Source organism: Heptranchias perlo, chromosome 22, assembly GCF_035084215.1.
Source record: "Heptranchias perlo isolate sHepPer1 chromosome 22, sHepPer1.hap1, whole genome shotgun sequence".
Classification (NCBI taxonomy): domain Eukaryota; kingdom Metazoa; phylum Chordata; class Chondrichthyes; order Hexanchiformes; family Hexanchidae; genus Heptranchias; species Heptranchias perlo.
Window position 1 is genome coordinate 36,641,491 of NC_090346.1, and position 26,204 is coordinate 36,667,694.

General features: G+C 42.1%; 1 protein-coding gene across 3 annotated transcripts in view; it reads left to right on the forward strand.

Annotated features, from left to right (window-relative positions):
* mrtfba (myocardin related transcription factor Ba) overlaps positions 1-26,204 on the forward strand; it is a 199,398-nt gene that overhangs the window by 124,055 nt on the left and 49,139 nt on the right. For all 3 annotated transcript variants that reach the window (XM_068003261.1, XM_068003263.1, XM_068003262.1), the window contains one exon: positions 19,879-19,944. In XM_068003261.1, coding sequence (XP_067859362.1) covers positions 19,879-19,944 — 66 coding nt within the window. The remainder of the gene's footprint in view (positions 1-19,878; positions 19,945-26,204) is intronic.

Here is a 26,204-nt window from a genome sequence, read left to right on the forward strand (position 1 = left end):
GCGGACATCAGGTGAGGATAAGATTGGGCCAGGTTGTGGTGGCCCCCTTGTTGGAATAGCTGCCAAAAATCATTGGCTAACTTCAAACATGAAGAATGACTACTTGAGGAAGCTACCTGCACCCAGGTGGAAATGTGCCTGGGGGAAAGTTAGGGAGGAGATTAGCCCAAAAACAATTTGAAGATTTAAAAATATTCTGCTGTCTAGTACTAATGTAGCCAAAATTCAGGACCGCCCTCCACCCAAAAAAAATAGTCCAGTCCAAAATAAGGAGGGACATCCTGCTCAATGACATTGAGTGATGCAACCCTGCTCCTACTGTGGTCAGTTACTCAACACCTCAATGAAATATAGAGATCCTGTGCTGGCTTGAGTAGTTTCTGTAGCCACTGACTCATCCTCACCATTTGTAAGCGGCTTGACTCTCTCATATTGTCTCCTGCATATCCTCTGTTTACAACCAAGACATGTCTCTTCTGACATTTTATGCCTATGCAACTTGAATTCCCTCTGTCCATTTGTGTGCACATTTTGGCTGCCGCTCCTGACCTGAACCTACTTCTAGCTCCCTTTTTTTCTTGTCTCGACCTCTATTGGGCCCTTCTCTACTGCCTTCCAGTCTCGCCACCTTTCATTTCTTTCCTCTCAGATATTTATGCTCCTCCAACCCATCGCTACCGCTTTGCCTTCCTGCTCTCTTGCCGCCATCCCAGGCTTGAATTCCCCCTTAGATAAGCCCACGGCTAACCTCTGTGCCTCTCGGCATTCTCCAAAACATCCCTCGAGACACCTAGTGCTGCCTGCTTACGAGTATCAACCCCAACTGACCCATTGTCCTCTCTTGCCGACCTTCCTGCCCAATATGCCCACTGGGAGCTAATCTCTCCAACTTCTGTCCCGTCATGCTCACCCCACTAACCACTGCCCCCTTGGTCTCTGCCAGCGGATCAACAATTACTGCCTTTCTTCACCTTTCCCTCCAAAATGTCCCTTCACTTGCAAACAAGGCCCTTTCCATCCATGACCTTATTGGAGATGATTGCATTGATATCATAGCTTTGATTAAAAACTTGGCTCGTACATGGCAATACCATGCCCCTTACTGAAGCCCCCCCCCCCCCACACTGGCTATATTTTTTCACCACTTGCACCCCTAAACTGCCCCGATGGCGGTGTGGCCTTTATCACCAAATTAAGCCTTGGGTCTCCACCCTACTCCTTTGAGCACCTCACTTTGTTTCACCCCTCTCCTTTAATATACTTGTTCAATATCGCCCCCCCCAAACCCCACCCTGAATTTCTCTCCAAGATGTACTCCCCCTTTCCTCCCTCAGCCTTTGCACTGAGCAACTCCCCATCCTCTGATTTTCCATCTCCATCTCAGCTCCCCTTCCGTGCTCTCCTCTGATTTCACTGACCTGCTGTCCTCCCTGAACCCCCCTCTCCAAATAAACTCTCCTACCCATATTCACTTGTCAACTCACGTGGCCTCTTCTGTGTACCACAAATTCATATCATCAAAACCTGTGTTGAGATCTTTGGCATTTTCATCTGTTTTATAAAATGAAACTGTAAATCCTTCAAATAGCTGAGAAATTATCTGAGAAAGCGAGTTGCAAGCCAGTACAGATTATTATTGATATTGTTAAGTGTGTCAATTGGGTCTGCTGTTTTTGTAATGGATTTCTTGAGGTATAATGCAGGTTTATACACTGGGGCAAATTAATATCACGCACAGTGGAAATACTTCAACAGTCCTTCATATTCCATCTTTTTAAAATGATTTTCAAGATAATTGTTTCTTCAGGTTTCTTTACTGTTCATATGAAAAAAGTGTTTGGATTTGAGGATATCATTATGACTTACTGCAAGCAGAGGTAGTGCATTTTTGTGTTTAAAAATATATTTCTTCAGTGTCGAGAGTCCAAATAATTTCAGTGAAGGGCTGTCAGAGTGCTGACAGAGCCTTTGTAGCAAAACACATTTTCCATTGCTGATTTTTATGCCAACAGAACACAAACAGTATTGTGAAAGGCTTGGCTGGCATAATGATACAATGCACAACTTTGTGGCTCATACTTGTGCAAATTATTTTTGATCTGATGCCACTGGTGTATTAGTATGTCCTTCTCACCCCAGCTCTGCAACCATTGAATGTCAGGAAGTGACCTGTTAAGTACTAAATGATAATAATCACTGGCCCAACATGACAAAACATGTTAAAGAAGAGCAAGTTCCCAGGAGAATAAAAGCTAGTGATGCCAAGTATGTTTTAAATATGGGATTTTTTTTCACAGGTCTGAATAGGAGCTATTTAAAGCTGTACATCACCAATAATATCACACCATTTAATAGTTCATTTCACAGTGGGCATTATAATGCTGTGTGAACCTACAAAATTTACGTTTCCATAATATTCAGTTTGCTGAAAACAGGCAGAATTGCGAGAAAATATGTGCGAATAATTGAACAAAATACCGCTAGGTGTAGCACAAAGCCTTGCAGAACATAAAATCTCCCAGGTTTGATCCCTGGTCTGTGCGTAGTTAACTGGTCTCAGCTGAGGTAGCAGTGGGCTCTACAATTGGCCTCAATTCTCCTGGGCCTAGCAAGGGGAAAATATTTCAGCTGGAATTTCTAATTCCTGATTGCTATCCATGACCCCGGCCTGGAGACCATAGTGGGCCCTACTTCTGCCCACACAAGACCTGGATGCCAGTTTCTTTTTGGCATTCAGATCACTGAGTGCAAAGGAGGCGGGAGCTGTGGAATTCCAGTGGAGGAAGCCGTTTCACCAGCCCCGCCTGCTTGTGATGCCATGGGCCTTGTATGGGGTGGATGGATGTTCTGCCTAAATCAGGCCCCATTTGGAAATCTGGCATTGGCTCCTCTTCTGGGTGGGGACCCAGTGGTTCCAGGTCCTATCCAATTTTCCGCCCCCATTGGGCCTCTTCTGTTTGCTTAATGTCCTCATTGCATCCTGCTAATTATCACCTACCGTCCTCTCTCAGCTGATGAATCAGTATTTCTCTATGTTGAACATCACTTTGAGGAAGCACTGAGGGTAACAAGGGCACAGAATGTACTCTGGGTGGGGACTTTAATCTCCATCACCAAGAGTATCTCAGTAGTATCGTCATTGACCCAGTTGGACATAGCTGCCAGACTGGGCTTGTGTCAGGTGATGAGAGAATCAACACGTGGGAATAACCTCATGCTCAGTGGGGTAGATTAAGAACACATCTAGCAGCTCAAAATTGGGCATCCATGAGGTACTGTGGGCCATCAACAGCAGCAGAACTGTATGACCACAATCTATAACGTTATGGCCCGGCATATCCCTCACTCCTCTATCACCATCAAGCCAAGTGACCAACCCTGATTCAATGAGGAGTGTGGAAGAGCATCATTGGAGCAGCACCAGGCATACCTGAAAATGAGTTGAGAACTTGGTGAAGCTACAACACAGGACTATCTGCATGTTAAACATCAAAAACAATATGCTATAGACAGAACTAAGCAACCAACAGATCAGGTCAAAGCTCTGCAACCCTGCCACATCCAGTCATGAATGATGAACAATTAAGAAACTGATGGGAGGATGACATCACCATCCTCAAGTGCAAAAGACAGGGCTGAAGCGTTTGCAACCATTTTCAGCCAGAAGTGCCGACTGGATGATTCTTCTCGGCCTCTTCCTGAGGTACCCACAATCACAGATGTCAGTCTTCAGCTAATTCGATTTGTTCCATGTGACATCAAGAAATGGCAGAGTGCACTGGATACAGCAAAGGCTATGGGCCCCAATAACATCCTGGCTGTAGTGATAAAGACCTCTGCTCCAGAACTAGCCGTGTGCCCTAGCCAAGCTGCTCCAGTACAGCTACAACACTGGTATCTACCCGACAATGTGGAAAATTGCCCAGGTATGCTCTGTCTACAAAAAGCAGGACCAATCCAACCCAGCCAATTGCCACCCATTCAACCTACTTCCAAACATCAGCAAAGTGATGGAAGGAGTCGTCAACAGTGCTATCAAGCAGCACTTACTCACCAAACGTGGACACAAGTCTAGAATTCCAGAGGTGATGTGAGAGTGACTGCCCTTGACATCAAGGCAGTATTCAACTGAGTGCGGCACCAAGGAGCCCTAGTAAAACTGAAGTAAATGGAGATCAGGAGGAAAACTCTCCAGTGGCTGGAATCATACCTGGCACAAAAAGCTTGTTGTGGTTGTTGGAAGCCAATCATCTCAGTTCCAGAACATTGCTGCAGGAGTTTTATTGTTTTGAATCTTGTCCACAGTCCAGAAAGTTTGTATTAAAACCTGCTGTCTTTGCAGGTGCTTGAATATTTACATAAAATAATTTATCAAAGTGAAAAATAATTTCTACTTTGTATTCCCCTTAATGATTATAATTTTGCAGTGATTCAACTTGGGTAGTGAAGAATCCTAGTGGTTTATTCTATTTCCTCAAGACTGCTCAGCTCTCTTGAATAAATGCTACCTGCATTGATTTTGGATTGTCTAAACTAACAAGAGAACTAAAATAAAAAGAACAACTCTGGCAGAGTTGAGCTAAAGCATTTCCTTCTATGGTTAAAGGCTGTAAAATTAGTAAAGCATAAATAGTATGTCATTTTCCCAAGTAAAAATTCTAAAGTGAGGGGAGTGCACACTAAAATGAATACCATTTACAGGAGAATCAGGAAGGATGGAACCAATCGTTATTAAGCTGCTTAAAGTGAAACAGATTTAATCAAAGCTGTATAATTACAAGAAGTAATGCCCAAAAAAAACAATGGAAACATGGCCACAACAGTGGAAAACGTTTGGAAACCCTTATTCATAATAATCAAGATTTGCAGGCCAGAGCATGCAAGTTGGTATCATCTGCGTCCTCTTGGAAGTCAGTGGGAAGTTTCTGCACGGTGATAGCGCACTGCCTAATCGATGCATGCTGCCACAGAAATCTTTCCCTCCAGCCCCTGGATGCCTCAAAGGACATGCCCATGCTTTTAGTCAGAAATATAACTTTAATTGAGTTCAGTCATGCGGACCCTACTTCCTTCTTGCCACCTCTCAGTAACCCAATTTTAACAAACTTTTCTGCAACTCTGGAAAAGCTGATGACTGTGTTTAGATTTTTTTTGAAATGGAATGCTGTCCATTTTTCCTGGAACCTCACCAAATTCACACCCAGCTATTCTATTGCCATATGACCCAATGTCCTCAACTATCTGAAGCTTCTCTGCTGTACATCAGTTCTTTCAAAGACATATGGTGGTTAAAAAAATTCATAAACTAGAAAGGGGGAGTGGAGCATTATACAGATATAGTACTTCTGTTTTGAACGTTTGTGGCCCAAAGTGAGTTGTTGGTGTATTGTACATGGGGGTGTATTATATGCAAGATGTCCCACTTTAAATCAATTAACTGCTGGAATGGCTGCACATACTTTTGCTGCCTCTAAGTTTCTGAATACAGTATGTAATTTGCATTTCATTATAGTATACAATTTTAGTTGTATAGAATATACAAAAAGTATTCTATTTTAATGCTAAACAGCAGGGAAGATTCTGAAAAATCTACAGAACTAAACATCAAAATAAGATCACTGTACATTTAAAAAATTTGTTGTATGTCTGTTTTTTTTCATGCACTTTCTGAAAGACCTAATTAATTTAGTAGCTTTAGTAATATCTAAGGGTAGGCACTGTGCTGGGGAATTGTGGACAGTCTCATTCAATTACCCGATTGATCTATTTCTTACATTAGACCACATGCAAATACTTCATTGGTAACTGATCAGACTTTTAAATGTTGAAGATGATTCCTTTGAAGAAGAAATAAACCGTTAACTTTTAAAGTTAGTTTTGGTTTGATATCAGACTGGGACTTGTGCAGCACTACAGAGCAACATCTCACTGAGTATGAAACAATGGCCCAGTGCCAGTCTAAACACAGCAATATCACAGGTTTGATCAAACCAGTCCTGCAAATTTCTACACTTACTAGTGTTGCACGATTTCCTGCCCAAATACTGTAATTTTGCATCAAAAGTCCTGCAAGCAGCAAAAATGTCAGTTTACATAGAATTACATAGAACTTGCAGCACAGAAATTGGCCATTTAGACCAACAGGTCTTCTGAGTGATAACTTATCACTGCAAATTACTAGTGCTGCTTATAATGTACAATAATGTTAAAAAACAAGAGAAATAACAAATTTTAAAAATCGTTGAATCATAGAATCTTACAGCACAGGAGGCCATTCGGCCCATCGTGCCTATGCCGGCTCTTTGAAAGAGCTATCCGATTAGTACAGTGATTTTCTTTTGATAAGCAATGTTTAGTTCTATAGATTTGAATGAAGTATTGCCAGGAATGCTTTAACCTACATATCATATGTTATTCACCGTTTTCACTATTTTCTTTCTCATGTTGATCGTTCTAGTGTAATGGCCTTTATATTTCAGCTTTTGCATTAATCGAATACCATTTGTGTGTTGCAAATATTGAAGTGTGATTAGGGATTAAAATTGCTGAAATTATGTTGCAGCAAATTATGGCAAGAGATGTGAGACCACCCCCTCCCCCCACAAGGAGGGTAGCCTCATGCCCCTTTGTCTTCATATCAGTTTACACTATAACTGAACCAATGCAAAGTAAACTTCAAAAAAATTCTTAGTAATTTGTCAAACCATCTGGGAAACTCTTAAACTTAATTCCTAGTATTTTAGCATCAGCCAAGAACCAACTGTTCCTTTGGTTCTTTGTTGACATTAAAAGTTTGGCTGTTATTTGGATTTTGGTGAGCAGAGCTCTGCCTAAAATAGAGTGACAAGGAACCAGCAGTAGAACTCAGCACTGCTGTCTTCTACATCATTTTAAGTAGGTCCAGGTCTCGCACCAACGCCTTAAGTATAACAATGCCATGAAACTCTGTAAATCATGCGCACGTAAAACAGATATAGTTCAATTTCAACAAGTTTTAAAGGAGTATTGTTGTCTGGTCATTTTTGTAGGCATAGTTCCTAAAATAGCTAAATTACTAACAGATGCACCATTAATGGTAGTGATTTGTGACGGTACAGAAGCGGACAGCGAGTCCGCATTGGCAAATTATCTGCTTCAGTGGATTTTGTGTCTATAACTCTGACTAGATTTTCTTATTTTAACGGTGTAGAGGCACAGTGCTTGGATGTACCACAGAATGATTACATGGTTTTATTGTTAGATCCGCGTTGCAGTCCAGGAGAGGTGTCAAGAAAGGGCCAATAATTCCTTATTCCTCGCTGCTGTCACAGACCTCCTAGTGTCTGGCTCAAGAGCATATGAGCAGGTTTCCTGCCCACTCTCATGGCCGAGGAATACTATGGCCCCAAAAATTCTGATCCAAGGAACAGATATAGGATTTCCTGTGAATGATCCCTACTGCAGGCTTTCTAGACTACCTGGGAATTGGAGAATCAGTCATTGAGATTTTTGGCAGAAATAGCAATCGTGCTCATTTTCTGAATAGTTCAGAAGTAGGTAAGAAAAAGCCAGCAAAGATGTAAAGGTGAGAAAAAGGTGACTATAAAAATGGAAGCTGAGTCCATAACTTTGTAAAAGGAATTATATTGTTGCTTGATAAAGAGGAATATTAAAGAGTATGGGGAGTGAATGGAAGAGTGAGATTAGATTAGGTGGCTCATGTGGAGAAAAACATCAGTGCAGACTTAATGAACTGAATGGCCTGTTTGTGCTGTAACATTCTGTGATTCTATGATTAGGGGGTGGGAACTTTAGGGAGGCGTTTCATTGAAAGCTAATGTTGGAGTAGACATCTGCGTATTAAGTTGGCAGTGCTTAATTTTCAGCTGTTATACTTCAATTTTTTTAATTTCCTGAAAACTTTTCAGCTTTTATTTAACAAAAAATCTGGCTGAAAATCAGGGGGAGAACAACAAATGTCACATTTTCCAAGTGAAACCAGGAAGGGATGGAATTCAATATTACAAAAAAAACAAAAACTTTCACACACTTATACAAATGATCAAAATTAATAAGTCTTTTGTAGTGTTTTAGTTTTTATTAGTCGACCTCCTGTGACATTGCCCATAGTAAGTCAGAGAATATGGTCACTCATCAGTTTCTGATGTCTGTGTTGCTGATTTTCTCTGTCTTTCCTTCTCTTGGTCTGTCTCTTTCTCTTGTGCTTCCTTCCCCTTAACTCTTTTTGAATCTCTCTGTCCTCTTCTGCTTTTCTCCTTTTGATGAGAGGTGGTGGGTGGTATGGCTTGATACAGTGGGGAAACGAGCCATTAATGACTCCATTTGAGGTGGAGGTTGTGGGGAGAATACTACCCTCAGAGGATCTCTTCCCATGCTCTCCTCCAATCACTCGTGCATCCCCCTCACTCCCTCACTTTCACTGCATCCCCCACCCCTTCGCTGCCCACTGCCCTTGCTACCACCCTCCCACTCCTGTTACTATTCCTATCTCTTTCTCTTTGAATGATTCACTCAAGCCTTGTATCTTCCCCACCCCCTGCTCTATTGTCATTCACTTCACCCAACCCTCCTTCCACACTCCCCCACTTCCATTCGCTTCCGCTAGGGTGGGTAACAGAAGGTCGGAGGCACTCCTCACGCTCAGCTCCATGTTTATTTGATTGCCTCAAAGAAGCTTTATTTACTTTCAGAAATGAACTATTTTTAAAAAAATCAAATTAGAATGAGGAAAAGAAACTGTCTGCCTTTCTTTCTCTCCTCTCCCCCCTCCCCCCCACAGCCTGATGGATGTTAGAAATTAGAATCACTGGGGTAGATCTTGGCTTTGTGCGATAGTGTAAAACAGGCGATACCAATTTTTGATTCCAATAAAGATGTAAAATGGGCTGCCGACTCACACTCCCCATTTTACACTATTGCACAAAGTCAAGATCTACCCCACTAATCTCACTGGTATAGGCAATAAGCACTGACCTTATCTGCCATCAAAACACAAGTGGAGATAATTAGTTGGCTTTAAAATTCAAGAGTGTTTTTTGAACATTGAAGTAACATTAAATTAACAAATCTCTATCAATCCCTCTCCTTCTCATTTTTAAAAGTTTATTGAACACAAAACAAAAGCTGCAGCGAGTATGTAATCAGAACACTGTCACTTTTTTCTCTCCTACATACCCATCCTCTTTGTGTTTTTTTTAAAAAAGGTAAGTATAAATTTTCTACAAAAATAGAGAATGCTGGAAACACTCAGCAAGTCAGGCACAGCCTCTGTAGAGCGAAGTGGAATTAATGTTTCAGGCACATTGCCCTACATCAGAAGCAGAAAATATCACAGATAAACCGCTTATAACAAGGAACAGATCGGAGGAAAGGGGAGGGCAAAAACATATATGCTACAAAAGAAAAGGATGACCTGTTTCAGTGGATGACAGGAGATGGTTAACTGACAGACCTGATAATAGCATGAGACAAAAGGAGGCATGATGACAGAAATTAGAAAAATAAAAGACACATACGAGACCCGAGAGTGTGTGGAAAGTTAAAGCAGGTTAGTTAAGTTGGAGAGGGAGAGCATGAAAACCTGGCCCCAGTGGCCCAGGAGTCTGGTGGAAGCAAAAGGCAAATCAACAGGAGGGGTGCAGACCACCCTGCCGATGGTGTACCAATCCCAAGCACCCGACCGCTCCTGCTCCCTCTCCCATCCCCGGAAGCACTGCTACACCCACTCTACTTTGCCAGCATCTACTGTCAGAGAGAAAATGGGAGCTATGGTTAAGGTTTGAAGTTGTTGAAGTGCAGACAGCTGCAAAGTATAAGTTTTACTTCAGTAAACCGTTTGAAAATTGTCTTGTTTTATTTGAAAAAAGGAGGTAAAGTAAAATATCCCAGGAGTACAGCTGACTGAATGGTACTAATGCATTCTTTCGGGATACTGCACAATGCAAATTGAGTTCAGTCACAGCTCCGAAAAGGCTTTTCGCACAGGTTGAAGCTTTCAAGTAAAAACTTTAATAAAGGGATTATAAGACACAAAGGACAATTCAGTGAATAAATGTGATCATGTTATTGTGGAAATATATATTTTTTGATTTAAAAAAAAAATGTTGTTTAAACTCTGGAAACAATTTTCAGAAAGCATTTTGAGCAATTTATCTGAACCCAGAGGCCAGATTATACAATCTCAGGAATGTATCCTAACTATAAAATAGCAGCTATTGTGCATCACACAGTGTGATACCTTTAACAATAAAAATACTTGTCACAGCACTACCTACAGGAGTAACGGGTACTGGAGGTACTTATAATGAGTTTTCAATAAAACACAAACCCAACACACCAAATTTAATATATAAAAGATAGGCTGTACAAACATTTTTATATTTGTTGATGGTAATCTGGAGAGGAGATGGGACAAAATGGTGCAGGTAACACCAAGTCACTATTTCCACATGTAGCAAAAAAGAGAGTACAGAATCAAATTTTCTGATGCTTGCAACAAAAAAAAATCTTAACGGAATTCAATAAATGATGAGTAGGAATAGTTTCAAAATCTGGTAATCCAGTTGTAAAAATCAGTAGAATTGAAAATGAAGAATCTGATATATTGGACAGAATGAAATAACATTATACAATTATAAACAGTGAGGTAAAACTGACACTTCCAACCAGAAAGCCGCTCAAATATTGGATTGTAATTCTATAAAATTATGAATTAAATAACAGTGTGTAGCTCTCATTTATTCAGCCCTTATCCACACTTCAGTGGGCGGATGGGGTGGAAAGATCGCGGGTTGACCTGGAGATCGTGGTGGGGCATCGGCTGGGGGTCGGCCTGGAGATCATGGAGGGGCATCGGCTGCGTGGGGTGGGGGGTTCAGATCATGGAGAGGGAGGCCGATTGCAGCAGGTTAGCTTGGGGAGCCGGGGAAAGCATTCCCACTCCTCCTGGCCCACAAGCAGTGCTATAAAAAGCACTTAACTGCTGGATCCGGCTGCTACAATCTAAGGCAAGGAGCCTCATTAACATATTTAAATTACTGATCCGCCTCTCGAGAGCAGGTTACTCGCCCGACCCAGTTAAACAGGAAGTGGCCTGTTCACAGCGGGTTGGAGTCAGGTTTCAAGTTTTTAAGAATTTAAATCCCACCCGTCCTGGGGGGTTAAAATTCCCCCCAATGTGTGGTTTGTTGCTTTTGGAGTAGTTGAGTTGCTATGGTTACTAGATCAGCGCCATGCGTTGTAATATATAAATGTGACTTCCCTACTCAACAGTACATTTCTAATATATTCTCCTTCACATAATTTCCATCCTTGATTGGTCCAGAATAATATATAATGAATATCAATACAATACAATCCACAAATGGAGCAAAACTCCTCCTTGATGTTGTGGTGGATCTGGGTTGATGCCAAGTTTCATTTTTGCCCCTTACGTGGTGAATAATGATAGTCTATCTTGTACATTTTTGTATCTGACCTGTCCAGTTCTATCCAGCAGGATTCCAATGTATCATATCTGATCACTTTTTATACTTAAAAAAAAATCACAATATTGGGTGTTCCAACCAGAAAAGACCCAATAGTGCAACTGCTCTATCATTGGATGGCTAGCATTATGTTAACTAAACATCAGCATGTTTTGTGATCCTGCATGGTGATCGCTGTGCTATAATACAAGTAAAAACAGTGATTACACTTCAAAAGTACTTCATTGCCAAATATGTCACTGAGGTGGGTCGTATCCAGCTGGGATATTTGACAAAGTATATCATGTCCCTTATTTTTGTAATATTGAATATCTATATGGTCTAAGTTACGTTACAAACACCAGTGCATTTGTAATGTTGGAGTACATGAGTAAGAAAGTCTTGCTGCAATTGTACAGGGCTTTGGTGAGACCACACCTGGAGTACTGTGTGCAGTTTTGGTCTCCTTAGCTAAGGAGGGATGTACTTACAGGCGGTGCATCGAAGGTTCACTAGATTGACTCTGGGATGAGAGGGTTGTCCTATGAGGAAAGATTGAGTAGAATGGGCCTATACTCTCTGGAGTTTAGATGAATGAGAGGTCATCTCATTGAAACATATAAGATTCCAAGAGGGATTGACAGGGTAGATGCTGAGAGGATGTTTCTCCTGGCTGGAGAGTCTAGAAGTCTCAGGGTAAGGGGTCGGACATTTAGGACTGAGATGAGGAAGAATTTCTTCACTCAGAGGGTCGTGAATATTTGGAATTCTCTACCCCAGAGGGCTGTGGATGCTCTGTGGTTGAGTATATTCAAGGCTGAGATCGATAGATTTTTGGATTCTAAGGGAATCAAGGGATATGGGGATCAGGCAGGAAAGTGGAGTTGAGGTCGAAGATCAGCCATGATCTTGTTGAATGGCGGAGCAGGCTCGAGGGGCCGTATGGCCTACTCCTGCTCCTATTATGTTCTTAATCTTAGTCAGATACTGTATCTTTATCTGCAGTGTTGTAAATAACTGTTGGAATTATTTTTAACAAAGTGTAACACTGTTTGTCATGTGAGTCTGCCGATTGCATTTTCTTTAGGTAGGAAAATATCCTAAACTGAGCACACAAACCCTTGGCAGTGATTAGCTCTTTGGCTCAGTCTACACCTTTGGATTAGCCAAGTGGAGATCTATAAATCAGAGTGTAACGACAGCTCTGTAAGGAAGTGTTTATTATCATGGGTTGCCTTCTGCTGTGCAACTTCCTTCAGAGTTTAGCAGCATTAACACACAGGATCATGTAGAAACTGGCCAAGTTTTTTTTCCACAGCAGTTTGGTTGGCTTTTGGGTACTCATTTTTCATTGCAAATAATGCCGTACTGGTACAGTGAGCCCCAAAGTTTATGGGGTAAAATTCAACTTTGGTGGGAGCACAAGTAGGGCAGTACCGGATCAGTCACCCGTTATGCACCCGGTCGATTTTCCGTTCCATTGGCTTCAGTGTGAGATAGATCCTTGGGGGACTCCACATGAAACGGTACAGGGAAGCGAAGAGAAGCCACTGCTGGAGATTCTTCGGCTGTTTCAGTGCTGTGGCAGGGGCGGAAACCTAATTGGAAAGATTCAAACATGGAGCTGCAGGAAAAACGGGCACAGATTTGGGAGGTGGTAACGTTAGTGAGGAAGGGGAGGTTGGAGATGGGGTAGTACTTTGCAAGGACAGACGGATTGAGGGTGGGTATTTTTGAGGAAATGGCTGTTGACGACGGTTTTGAAAGGGAGGGGTACAGTACCTGAGGAGAGGGAACCATTTACAATGTCAGCTAGCATGGGGGCTGGGAAGGGAAGCTGGGTGGTCGGCAGTTTCATCAGAATGGGGTCAAGGGAGCATGAGTCAGGCCTCATGGACAAGATGAGCTCAGAGAGTGCTGATGGAAGGCAAGAGAAATTAGAAAAAGACTTGGTTCACAGCTAAGGCAGGGGAGAGTATGGGGAAAGGTTTGACTTGGTGAGCAAAGGCAAGCAAGTCCAGGAGAGCACAATGACTGGGAGACACATCGTCCAGTATCCCACCTACCTTCTATACCTAGTGATGTTTGTCACAATCAACGCTTTCAGCAAATCCGTACTCACTGCATGAACCAGCAACTTGTTTCATAGGTTGATAACTCTGAAAAGAAATAACCTCCTACCTAGTTCTGTTCTTATGTAATTTATGCTTTTGTCCTGGCCCTCCCTAACCTATCTAACTCAAATAACCTATCCACATGGATTGAATCTAATCCTTTCATAATTTTAAAGACCTCAATCAAATCTCCTCAAAGCCTATGCTTTTCTAGATTAAAAGCCCCAGCTCTGTAAGCCTATCGTGGCAACTAAGGACCTTTTAAACTAGGTATCAAACGAGTTGCCCTCCTATGAACTTTTTCCAGGGCCTCTATCACTTACCACATGAGGGGACCAAAATTGGACACAATATACTAAATGAGGCCTAACTAAGTTGTTGTACCAGGACCACGTAGTATATTTTGTTTTATATTTAATTGTCCTGACGATACATCCTCGCACTCTCTTTTCTTTTGCAATAGCCTTGCGGCACTGGTTGTGAACCTTGAGATTCATGCACTACAACACCTAGCACTTTCTCTTACTCAAAAGCCTTGGCCCTACACATGTGCATAAGAGTACATTTATCTATATTAAATGACACCTGCCAGATGCATGCCCAATACTCCATCGCATCTAGATCTGCAAATAATACATTCACAGTGAAGTATGCCTGTCCTAGATGTTTGGACTGAATGTAATCAGTACTTAGCTACAAATGCCACCACCAATACACTATTTTCTATCTCAGCACTTTCAAGCCTCAGTAATGATTTGTTTTTAATGCTGCTTTTGTTGTGAATGTTTCTGTACTATTTTAGTTTCTTGACATAAAGTAAGCCTTCAGAAAGTTTTCTTTATTTTTTTTTAAACATACCATTGATTTTCAAGCCAGTACTGCGTAAGTCAGCAGTAAGGTTATTTTTGTCCTCTACATTCCACTGGCCGTTGAGGTCTGGTATTAATCTGAGAGGCAACTGTCACCTAATTGCTGCAAGTGTAGTGAAGGAAAACTAGCAGTCCGTTCATTTGTATCACGCAGTACAGTCTACTCCTGTTAATTCAAAGTTACTCAATTCAAATTAACTGTTAATTTAAATTGAACTTGTGCAAAAACCCCTCCTGTGCTGGTTTATTAAAAATTGCTTAATTTGAAATAATGAATACTCACAAACTTGCTTAATTGTAACCGCCCGGGACAACCTCGCAGATTGTGATAAAATGGGAATTTCTATAAAGCGGGAAGCAACAAAAATCAAGGCTGGTCTGATGCATAACAACCTTTATTTGCCTAAATTTCTTTACAACATATTAAAAAGGTGATTGTATAGCATCTTAAAAATTAAAGAACAATGCTTACATCTCGTGAGTTTATTTTATGCTGTGAAGAATTCTGTGATTCTCTTTTGGTGGAGATTAGAAGTCAACCTCCGCACTTTCCAATCCAGTGCATAAAATTATTTTCCAAATTCTAGAAACCTGAGATTCAGAAATGCCGACGCTTCTGTGCGACTAGCTTTTGACTCTCCAATTCCTTCACTCTATTCAAAACATTTGTAAACAATTTTACAACACCAAGTTATAGTCCAGCAATTTTATTTTAAATTCACAAGCTTTCGGAGGCTACCTCCTTCGTCAGGTGAACGACGAAGGGGGAAGCCTCCGAAAGCTTGTGAATTTAAAATAAAATTGCTGGACTATAACTTGGTGTTGTAAAATTGTTTACAATTGTCAACCCCAGTCCATCACCGGCATCTCCACATCATGACTATTCAAAACATCCACTTGCTCACACAACGACTAGTCATGGCACGTTTTTATTGAGCCATCTTGAAAAGCAATTTGACTTCCACACAACACTAACAAACATTAGAGATGACTGAAAACCAGGTCAAACCATTTTTTAAGCACGTTGGCCAACGAACCCAGTCAAATTGGAAGGTGAAAGCCTCAGGTTCAAAGCAGAAAAGTCTCATTAAACCGGGATTTCTGCACGCCACACTTGCATATAAGAGGGAATTGCAATATATGAAATAGCTTTTCACAATAGGAAGTATAGTGGAAAAGACAGGAGTATAAAAATGGTTGCATTAAAACGGGAATTGCAATTAAGCAAGTAATTCAATTCTTTTTAGCCTAAATAACTAAATTAACAGTAGACTGCTGTTGAGGCGTATTGCTGTCAGGAATTTTCTGTTTTCAAGCTGGAAATTCCTATTATAAACAAAATTAATGTCAGTTGTGAAGTGTTTTAAAGTGTGACCTTCATGTGGAGACTCAACTGATTGAACTGTTCAAAGGTTACATTATTGATAAGGCCTCGGTCCACATTGTGTAGTACTGTCAAAATTGAGAGGAATTTGGATTCTTATCATAATCTCTCACCGTTGCAATTTCAGAAATCAGGGTTACATTTAAGTTAACATATGCAATTTTATAAAATCATGGGATGCTAGGTTTCTTATGTAGTTTCCCACACATTGGGGCAGATTTAGACTTTGAGCGATAGTGTGAAACGGGTGATAGTGAATCAGCAGCCCGTTTTACACCTCTCCCGATTTTTATTTTCATTGATTCGAAATTTATATTAGCTCTTAGATGGAGCTTGTAGCATACTAACAACAAATCCAAATACGGAGCGTTGACATGGGAAATGATCAATTCTACTTTTGCTGATCTGAAGTATTGAATATTGAATACTGAGCTTACAATTATGAGTACTCTGTGCACTGGATAAAAATGTGTTTAAGAGGTTTTTTTTTAATTTGTTGCTATGAGTGTGAAGTGTTGGAGACCCAATGTTAAGACTGTGTTAGGGCATTTTAAATAAAAATGGTGACTGTTCAGCCTGCAGCAACTTCCCAGATGTTTGACAATAAGAGCTTGATTTTCTTGTCTCTTTATAGGTATCAGGGATTTCACATTACAAGACTTCGTTTTAAGATATAGTCAAATGTATTTCACAAATGTTTTGTATGTGTGCAAAGTGCATTTAGGTGCTTGACCTCTGACAATGTGGGGTTTCTGGTACCAACTGATAAGAGGGATCAAGATGTGGGATGTTATTAATGTTGCAGTGTAAGGTAGCTGTAAGATTGCTCAATTGCTGAAAATATCTATCTAAGAAAAACCCAAGATATTTATTCCCAGCTATTTTTGGAGTTATTTATAATGAGAATTTTGGGTGTGGCATTTCTGGCATACAACAGAAATTATATTTTTAAAAAAGCAAATCTCCAGCCAAGTTTCCTACCCAATAGTGTGTTGACTGAAGATAATAAAAGCACTAGGATGGCTGTTACAACGATTTACAACAAGTGGATGAGCCTGGGACTAAATTAAAATACTGTTTGCATGCTTATGATATAATAAAACCTTTGGCATACTAAGTATTTTGCAGCCTAATAGAATTGATTTTTAAAATTTATTTTTAGTAAACTCATTGTGAAATTATTCTCGACCGTTTTTGTTAGGTCTGCCTGGAATCTGAGGGGAAATTTTACCTCTCCGCGCCTGATGAGAATGTGACATGCAGGGGTTAAAACAGAGGCAGTGTCCTGCTCTCCGACTTGACGCTGCACTCACATCGGCCGCTATTTTAACTTTTGTGTTTTTGGGAGGCATGTGAGACCCTCACTAATGAGGCCCTGGCCTACTTATAAAGTGAAAAGGTTGGAGTCTGATGACACAATTACGACCCCAACACCAGTGAAACGCCAGTTCGGTGCTAAGTACCGGGCTCACCAGGAACGCACGGCGCCAAGAAGCAGCACGCCCAGAAGATAGGCAAATTTAATTTTTTTTTTTACGGCTTCCTTGCAGGCCAGTAGGAGCAGGCGTGATCCACTGGGTTCCATAAGGAAACCTTGGGTCTCTCCTGCCTCAGCCTTCCCTCCTATTTCCCCAAACGCGATTGTGTTGGCCCGCTCCACTCACCGCACCAATTGCCGGAGGTCATTCCTGCGGGTCTCTGGCGGTGGCCTCCTGCTGCACTCGCCTCGCTTCCGCCCACTGGCCTTCACATTATTCCTGCCAGGTTCAGGTGGATCAGGCCTGGAGTACGATAGAGGCCGGGAGATGAAATGGCCTGGATCTCACATCGGCAAGTCGGGGCGAGCCTGCAGCTGATGTCACATCTGGAGTTAAAATTGAGGCTGTTTTATGCATACCCCTTCCCCCCTCATCAACTATGTAGTTGATACTCTCATCTTTTCAACTAAATTACAATATCTTCATTTGTGCAGTCTAATTTTAAAATCGTATATCTGTGCTATGTACAGTGTAAATTAATGGACTATGGATCACTTAGCAATCCTAATTAAAGGATAAACATTAAACGCAGTTTATTTATCAGTAACCCTGCTGCTACTTGATCAGAAATGGGTTGAAATGGAGTAGTCTGGTAGCTATTTTATATTATCTACCTGCCCAAACCAACTTCAGGATTACAACACCTTGCTTCAAATACCTTCTTACAGTGGTTGCCTCATGGTGGGATCGCTTATTTTAATGAAACTGGTTTCCACATGTGAGGTAAATTACCAACTGGCAAATATACAGTCGCTGAGGACCACAAGACGTGGCAAAATGCACCTTCAGGTTTCAAGTTTGGAAAACCTTTAGGTTTACAAGTAGTATCTAAGCACTGGGAAGCCAGTTTGTCAGGTTTTTTTTTAAATATAGCAGGCCGTATTGTTTGGCGTGTGAGAATACTCATGAGGTACAATTTCTACAGAAGTGCTTTCTCTCTACATATGGACACAATACAACAGCCTTACCATTCAAACTCTTAACAGCTGTGTTCTATACACTACAGAAAATCACACACAACACAGCAAACATTCCCCTAGCAACTACACAGTTATCAATGAGCAAGAATCTTAAAGTAACCAATTAAAAATGTCCCTATATTCACAGCCATGAGGATAGCCACAGAGCCATGATTTATCTTGCCTCTTAAAAAAAAAATTTGCATATTCTATGGTGTCATGACATCATTATATGCAACGCACTTTATTCAGCAGTAAATCCACCTCATCTGTAGTACTATTTTTTGACTTAAGCTTTGGCTTTGTATTAGCACTCTCATCTCTGAGTCAGAAGGTTGTAGGTTCAACTCCCATTTCAGAGAGTTAAACACATAATATAGGCTGACACTTCATTGCAGTACTGAGGGAGTGCTGCACTGTCAGAGGTGCCCTCATTCAGATGATATGTTAAACCGAGGCCCCATCTATCCACTCAAGTAATTCCATCTTCAGTGAAGAGCAGGGGAGTTCTCCTGGAGTTTTGGCAACTTTTATCCCTCAAGCAACATCACTAAGGAAAACAGGTTATCTGGTTATTTATCTCATTGCTCTTTGTAGAACCTTACTGTGCATAAATTGTCTGTCATGTTTCCCTACATTACAGCAGTGACTATGTTTCAAAAGTAATTAATTGGCTGTGAAGTGCTTTGAGATGTCCTGAGGATGTGAAAGGCACTAATAAAAAATAAGTTCCTTCTTTCCTTCCCTCCTTCCTTCCTTCCTTCTCTTCCACCCATGGTATGAACAACATATGCCTACATTCCATTGGAGACAGTAGTTACTGAACCAGTGGACTCAAAAACACACGAATGTACTTTTATGCATTTGAGTCAGGTTGGCCAGCTGGATAAATATGATAACTAATGGTTACCCTGTATCTGCCCTTTGTGCATTGCACATGATTTGCATTGGCAACTTTAGGTTTGTATGGATTCAACAGTGTTTTGTATTTCAGTTATAGTGATCAATTTAAGCAGGCTCATGCTTGATCATCACTGCTTCAGAAGTATAGCTGTTAATCCAGATCTGTAACTAGTAAAAGGCACAACAGCTTTTGCTGTCACTAAACTTCATCCCAATTTACAGAATTACTTATAAAGTTAAGATTCCTGATTTCTCAGTGGTTTTCCCGAATGGCCACCGTAACTTTGGCGGAAACCCGGATAGACATGTAAACGGGCTTTCTGTCAATCTTTTGCCAGATTACAGGTGAACAGGCCATGAAATTCTTTCCTATGCTGAAACAATAGACTGTTAGACATATCATACCTGTAATCTGATCAATACAATAGAAACCCCACTGGTTATAAATGAAGGTAGCCACTCCGACACATATAGCAACTGGTTTAGCATGGTCAGATTAACTAACACTAGCGAATGATCATTATGACAGTGATCAGAATTCCAGTCTAACTCACCATACTCAACACCATTGATGTGTTGTTTATATGCTGTCACAGGTCACTTAAACTGTATTGATTTTGTATTTTTTCTTTTCTTTCCATGGCAGTACTTCAATTAAGGCTACAGCAGAGGCGGACGAGAGAACAGCTGGTGGACCAGGGAATCATGCCACGTAAGTATCTTTCTTGTAAATTTACAAAATACAAGCCCTTCACCTACACACCCCTTCACCATGTAGATATAGCACAGATGATGATTTCATCAAAAGATGCTATAGAATTTTAAAATCAAATTTCAGGTTCCTGCCCCATTCTACCGTAGCAGTGACATTTCTCTAGGATTTAACGCTTATCTTGTAATTTGTTATAAGGTTTACTCTCAAAGGTGCTATCATTACACTTTGGATAATGGTGGAATATCCAGTTTTTAGCCGATGGATGAGAAATATTTTCCAAGCTCAAGTGACAAAATTCCGTATTGTATAAAAACCTGGTATTCCATAATTCTTCATTGTTTAATGAGTTTACACAGCTGGCAGCTATGTAGATACGAAGCTATTTAAGTCAATTAGTAATGCACTTTTTAGTGTATTGAAAGCTGAAAACGAATGGTATTTTGAGTGATTCCATAGTGTTATTCGGAAGCTGCTGTATTAACATGATTAAAAATGTTATTTCATATGTGATACTGGAATGCATGTTGTAAAAATGTATGATTTTTCCCATACCTGTACGGTTGCTGCATAATAGCTGACTTGTGAACTGTATATGTGCAGCTTCAAATAGTTACATATGTGGTGATAGAAATCCATACATATGAATCTTGAATACAACACAATACAAGAGAGGGATCTGGGGGTTACTCGTGCAAATGCACAAAATTTATATGCGTATTACTGATTTTGCTATAAATTGGTATTTAAAATCTTCAGTCCTCTATTTTGACCCTTTTAATCTCTTCCCCCTCCCCACACCCCACCCCCTTGGCCATTAGAGCAACTAACCTTCTGTAACCCTCCCTGGACTGAACAGAAGCACAAATTTTGTAATTATCATTAATAGGAACGCAACCCCCGCTCCCAACCAAGATTTTAACCCCCTCCCCCGGCAGGCAGGAAAGGGTCAGGCGAGGGGATAAAATCTTGAAAATCGAAATCCCGCCTCCAACCAGCTGCATTCCCTGTCCACTGTAATATTAATGGTGACGATTCAGGCCCTGGACGAGGCTCCCGCTAAAAGTAGGCAGGGGACTACTTAAGATGCAAAAGTCGCGGCCCGATGACGTCATCAGTGCCGCGACGTAATACTAACGCCAAGGCAGGGGGAGCCCGCACTGTCTGTAATTTCCTTCTCTTTGAACTCCTTGTGGGCCAGGAGGAGCAGGAGTACTCCCCCCACGCACTTCAAGGAGTCCCTGGTCCTCCCCAGTCCTGGTGTCTCCCCGATCGCTTAACACGAGGGAATCCCCAGCCTGTCCCGATCTGACCGCGATTGCCCTGGAACCCCTCCTCCCACTGTCTGCCGGGCACCATTCCCACGGGTCCCCGGCTGCAGCCTCCTGTGGAAAAATTCCCGTTCCCATTCGCAGGCCAGGTGGTGAATCTGGCCGGGTGTCGGGCAGGATTCTGGGAAGTTTTATTTAAATGAGGCCTTGCTGTTAAGATCGACAGGGCCTCCACATCCCTGACCCGTCTGGGTGCGCCGCCCATTACCGGGCTCTCGCGCACACTTCCTGCCCCAGTGAAAATCGAGGCCTTAATCTCTTTCCATCAATGATTCATGTTTCTTGTACGTTAATTTACAAGTTACACTGACTCCCCCTTCCCCCAAGTTAAATGACGATTTTCAGGCCCAAAAAAGTTTTGACATTTTATTTGCCTGTCAACACGCGCAGCTGATGCTGCAGTTTTCACTGTCCCTGGGAGTATGGTAGTTGGAAAATTGTGAATGAAGAACTTTAAGAACTTAAGAAAATCCAGAGTTAGAAAACATTGCTCGGCCCTCTAGTCCACTCTATCCAGAGCCCACATTTGATTATTCTATTAGAAATTTCCATCCCATATCACCACTGTTATTTATCATTTAAGGCTAAAGCAAACACTCGGGAGTTTTATGAAAACAGGCAAAGCATGCAATCCAATGTTGAATCCAGGCTTGTACTAGCAGGACAAGCAGCAAAAAGATTACCAGTGCTCCGCTGTGCAGTTTTAGCTGGTTAAGCTCCGGGTGTATCCCATACACACTTGGGTTTCCTAATCATTGGCTTTTTTTCCCCACCTGTGCCTGTATTCTCTAAGTTTTGGCAAGTGAAGTATATGCCTGCTGAGAGAGTGTACACTCAATATAAGTCAAACAGAAACTTGGGCCTCGATCTTAAACCCCCCCCGCCCCACAATAAGCGGGAGGAGGTCATGGGGAGGTTAAACCCTAAAAAATGGGGAACGCGTCCCCAACCCGTCGCGTATGCACCTGTTGCTGTTTTTAAGGCGGTGGGTTTTGAGCCGTGTGAGTGTCCCGCCTTGGAGCGATGGAACACTTCTATTAACATATTTAAAATCAGGCTCCCACGGTGCAATTGTGAGCCCGATTTAAATCTAACCGCTGCTGGTCGGGTTTTCCAGGGCTCAGGAAATCCGGCAGCGAAAGGGAGGTGGGAGGTAAGTGCTGTTTATAGCAGTCCTTGTGGGCCAGGAGGAGCAGGAGTGTTTCCCCCGACCCTTCCATGAAGCCTTTGGCCTCCCTTCTGCCGATCGTGGCATCTCTCTCTCGCGCTCTCTCTCTCTCTCTCTCTTTCCCCCCCCCCCCAACCTCGCCGCGATCGCAGAACCCCTGCCCCCTCCAAGCCTCGCTCTGCAGCCTGCCCTGAGATCACGATTACCAGGCACCTTCCCCGAGGGTCCCTGGCTGCGGTGGCCTGCTATTTCTTTCACGCCTGGCAGCCGGCCAGCCTGTCAATTTGGCCAGCCGCTGGGCAGGAAATGGAAGGAAAAAATTATAATGAGGTCCTGCTGTTAAATTCGGAAGGACCTCCGCGTTCCCGGCCTCGCAGGGTTTCCCCTGCGCTCCGTAAATACCGGGGCCTCCGTTTTTGGAGATTTCTCAATAGTTTGGTTTGGAGACTTTTAAGTTTGGCGAGGGGTGTTCATGCATGTCTGGCATCTAGCTGACCAAAAAATGGTTTATTATAAAATTGTATGGTAGATGTATCTGGAGCAGCACAGTGATACTGGGCATTACGGCACTGACACTGAATATCACAGATTGTGATGCCCGTTCACTCTGTTCCCAATCTGAATGGGGAGCCAGCAATCAAACGCTGTTGCATTCCCTCTGAAGGGGTAGGGAAAATAGGAATGGTAAATCATACCTGGCACCTACTGACCACAGCCTACAGGGGGGCATTGGTGGCAGTCTGGGAGCAAGCTGTGTCACTGCCCATCTCAACAGCAAAGTCAGGAAGCCTAAATGGATCTGAACAACAGACGGTAAGGATATCTCACAACAAAGAAATTACATCAATTCAGGGTATTAAATAATCAGGTCATGTACCACTTATAATTTAGACCAGCAGCTGAGGAAGGCCGATGCTGGGTTGTTAAGGGTGAATCACTGTGTTTCATTGTGCTGTTAGATAGTGTGCAAGTATCAAAGCAAATGGAATCTGCATCAGGAAAGTATAAGAGACGCGCGTGTGCACCATAACTGTTTAGTCACTAAACCATCGGCGACTCGGCACAGAGGTGCCTTTACCCAGTGAACCATTAGGAAATCAGGTCAGACCCGGAATCAGTGTCTCTACCCACTGAACCCATAGAGGGAGACTCGCTTAAAAGGACAACTTCTGCTGAACTTAAGAGTCTTGCTTAGCAGAGTGCTTTAGTCTTTGTTGATCCAGTGAAGCTTTGCACCTGTGGACTGATAGTTGGTTAATTAGAGATTGTAATATTTTACTGTAACAATTTTTGATCCATCTGTTACAAGGCACCTGGAATAAGGGACCAGGCCTCTTCCAGTCTCTGCTGTGTCTATGCAACTCGAATTCCCTCTGTGTCTATTTGCGTGTGCGTTTTGATTGCTGCTCCGGATCTGAGCCCATTACTTCTATCTCTTTTTTCTCTTGGCCCCTTTTGGGCCCTTCTTTCCTATCTCCTCCCCTTCCTGTCACTCAGTCATGCCACCTTTTATTTCTCCCCTCTTGGGTACTTTGCCCCCCACGCCCCCATCTCTACCCCAACCCATCACTACCCCTCTGCCTTCATACTATCCTGCCACCATTCCAGCTTAAATCCCCTTTGAATAAGCCCACATCTACCCTCTGTGCCTCTTGGCATTCTCCAAAGGGCCCATCAAGGAACCTCCTTACAAGCTGCCTTAGGATTTTTTTTCTATGTTTAAGGCAATATATAAATGCATGCCGTTGTTTAATTCTATCTGTACAGGCACTCAGTGGCTCATTTTCAATATAGAAAACAGAAGCCCAATAAGGCTCAGTATTGCTTAAATTAAATCAACTAGTATTAGTAATGTACACAAACATCCCAAACATTTTAGCAATGTCCGGATAGGAGTTAATTCCAAGTCATGCAAGTCTGAGTGGGTGTTAGTTAATCACATGGTGGTAGACAGTTTGAAATGTTTGGGATATTTTTTCAAAAAGCTTGACCTTATTTTTCCATACCAGTCATTATAAGAGGTGTCTAATGGACCATCCATAGTTTTCATTTTCAAAAGAATAGGGGAGAGGGTAAATTGTCCATGTTTTTTTTTATTCGTTCGTGGGATGTGGGCGTTGCTGGCAAGGCCAGCATTTATTGCCCATCCCTAATTGCCCTTGAGAAGGTGGTTGTGAGCTGCCTTCTTGAATCGCTGCATTTCGTGTGGTGAAGGTTCTCCCACAGTGCCGTTAAGTAGGGAGTTCCAGGATTTTGACCCAGCGACGATGAAGGAACGGCGATATGTTTCCAAATCGGGATGGTGTGTGATTTGGAGGGGAACGTGCAGGTAGTGGTGTTCCCATGTGCCGGCTGCCCTTGTCCTTTAAATAAGCTTACATGATCAATTTTCATTTCTTTTAAACCATTCCTTTTGGATTCTCAGTAAGCCTGTGCCTTTATGAAAAAATGGGTTTTATGTATAGTCTTTAAACCTGCTGTTCTACTGTATGCCTTCTATTGCCAAAAATATTGGAATGCTGTTTCAAAAACTTCAAAGTTATTTGGCCCTTACAGCAGACTTGGCGAGAGTTCGTCAGAACAACCACAAGCTCCTCCAGGACCTGGATATGCTGGTATCCCAGCTTCGGGGCGAAGCTAGGATGGTTATGTGGGGCTCGAGCCTCTGCCTCCGCAAGGCTATCAACATAAGGGGAGTAGGGTCTCCCTCATTTGTGATCTGGCGTAGCCTCAGCAAAGGCACGTATGGTCTTATCGGGTGTACCTCCCTGACAACTGGTGGAAGTGGGGTCCATCTGGGAGTGTAGTCTGGAATCAGGTTCTGGACCCCTGAAGATCAAGGTGCAAAATTATTCTTTTTAATTTGAAGCAGCCCCTTGCAATAGTGTAAATAACAACATAAATGCCTCCCTTCTGCCAAGGAATTTCCAGGCCATAAGGAATTTATAACTGGGAGAAGAATCTTTTTGTGTTCATCACGGTAAAGGATATTAATGCTTGGTAAATGGAACACTTTCCTCTTTTTGGCACCCAATGTCAAATTCCAGTATTACCAGGCCACTACATCACAGCTAGCTACTTAGTAAAGCTGTACCACAAATAATGTGACTTAACTCCAACCTCAAAGAATATCAGAGTTGTCCCCAATACATTATATGGCAATTTACAATAATGCTATTGGTGGAGGGAGGTTTAAAATACATTTCATAATGTTTAAAATTCAACAAATTTTTATTGTTTGGGATATAATATTTATCTGACTTGTTAACTATAGCTAATTTTAAGATTGTAGCTCAGGTCTTGGGAGGCAGAGTCGCTCTCGCACAGTTAGTTTTGCAATGTGCAGCGGTCTTTCTGTAAACCAACTGCAATGTTTGCTCACTCACTGCATTCACAACGTTGCAGTTGGTTTACAGAAAGACCGCTGCACATTTTGGCCAGCACATATGCAGAGCAGTGATGTCATGTCAGCAGCACTTTTAGCAGCCTCAGTAAGATCGGTAGCACCAGGAGGACCCAGTGAAGAGTGGGTCGTCTTCGCTGCTGGCCTAAAAGAATCAATCAAATTTAGGTTCATGTGGTCGCTGGCTGCAGCAGTCAGCGGGCGAAGAACAATATAAAAGCAGCTTATATAACTGACTCAGGTCATAACTTGTGAGTAGTACAGTACAGTCATAATTCTGGCATGTTCAAGGAGGCCATTCGGCCCATCGTGTCTGTGCCGGTTCTTTCAAAGAGCTATCCAATTATTCTCACTCCCC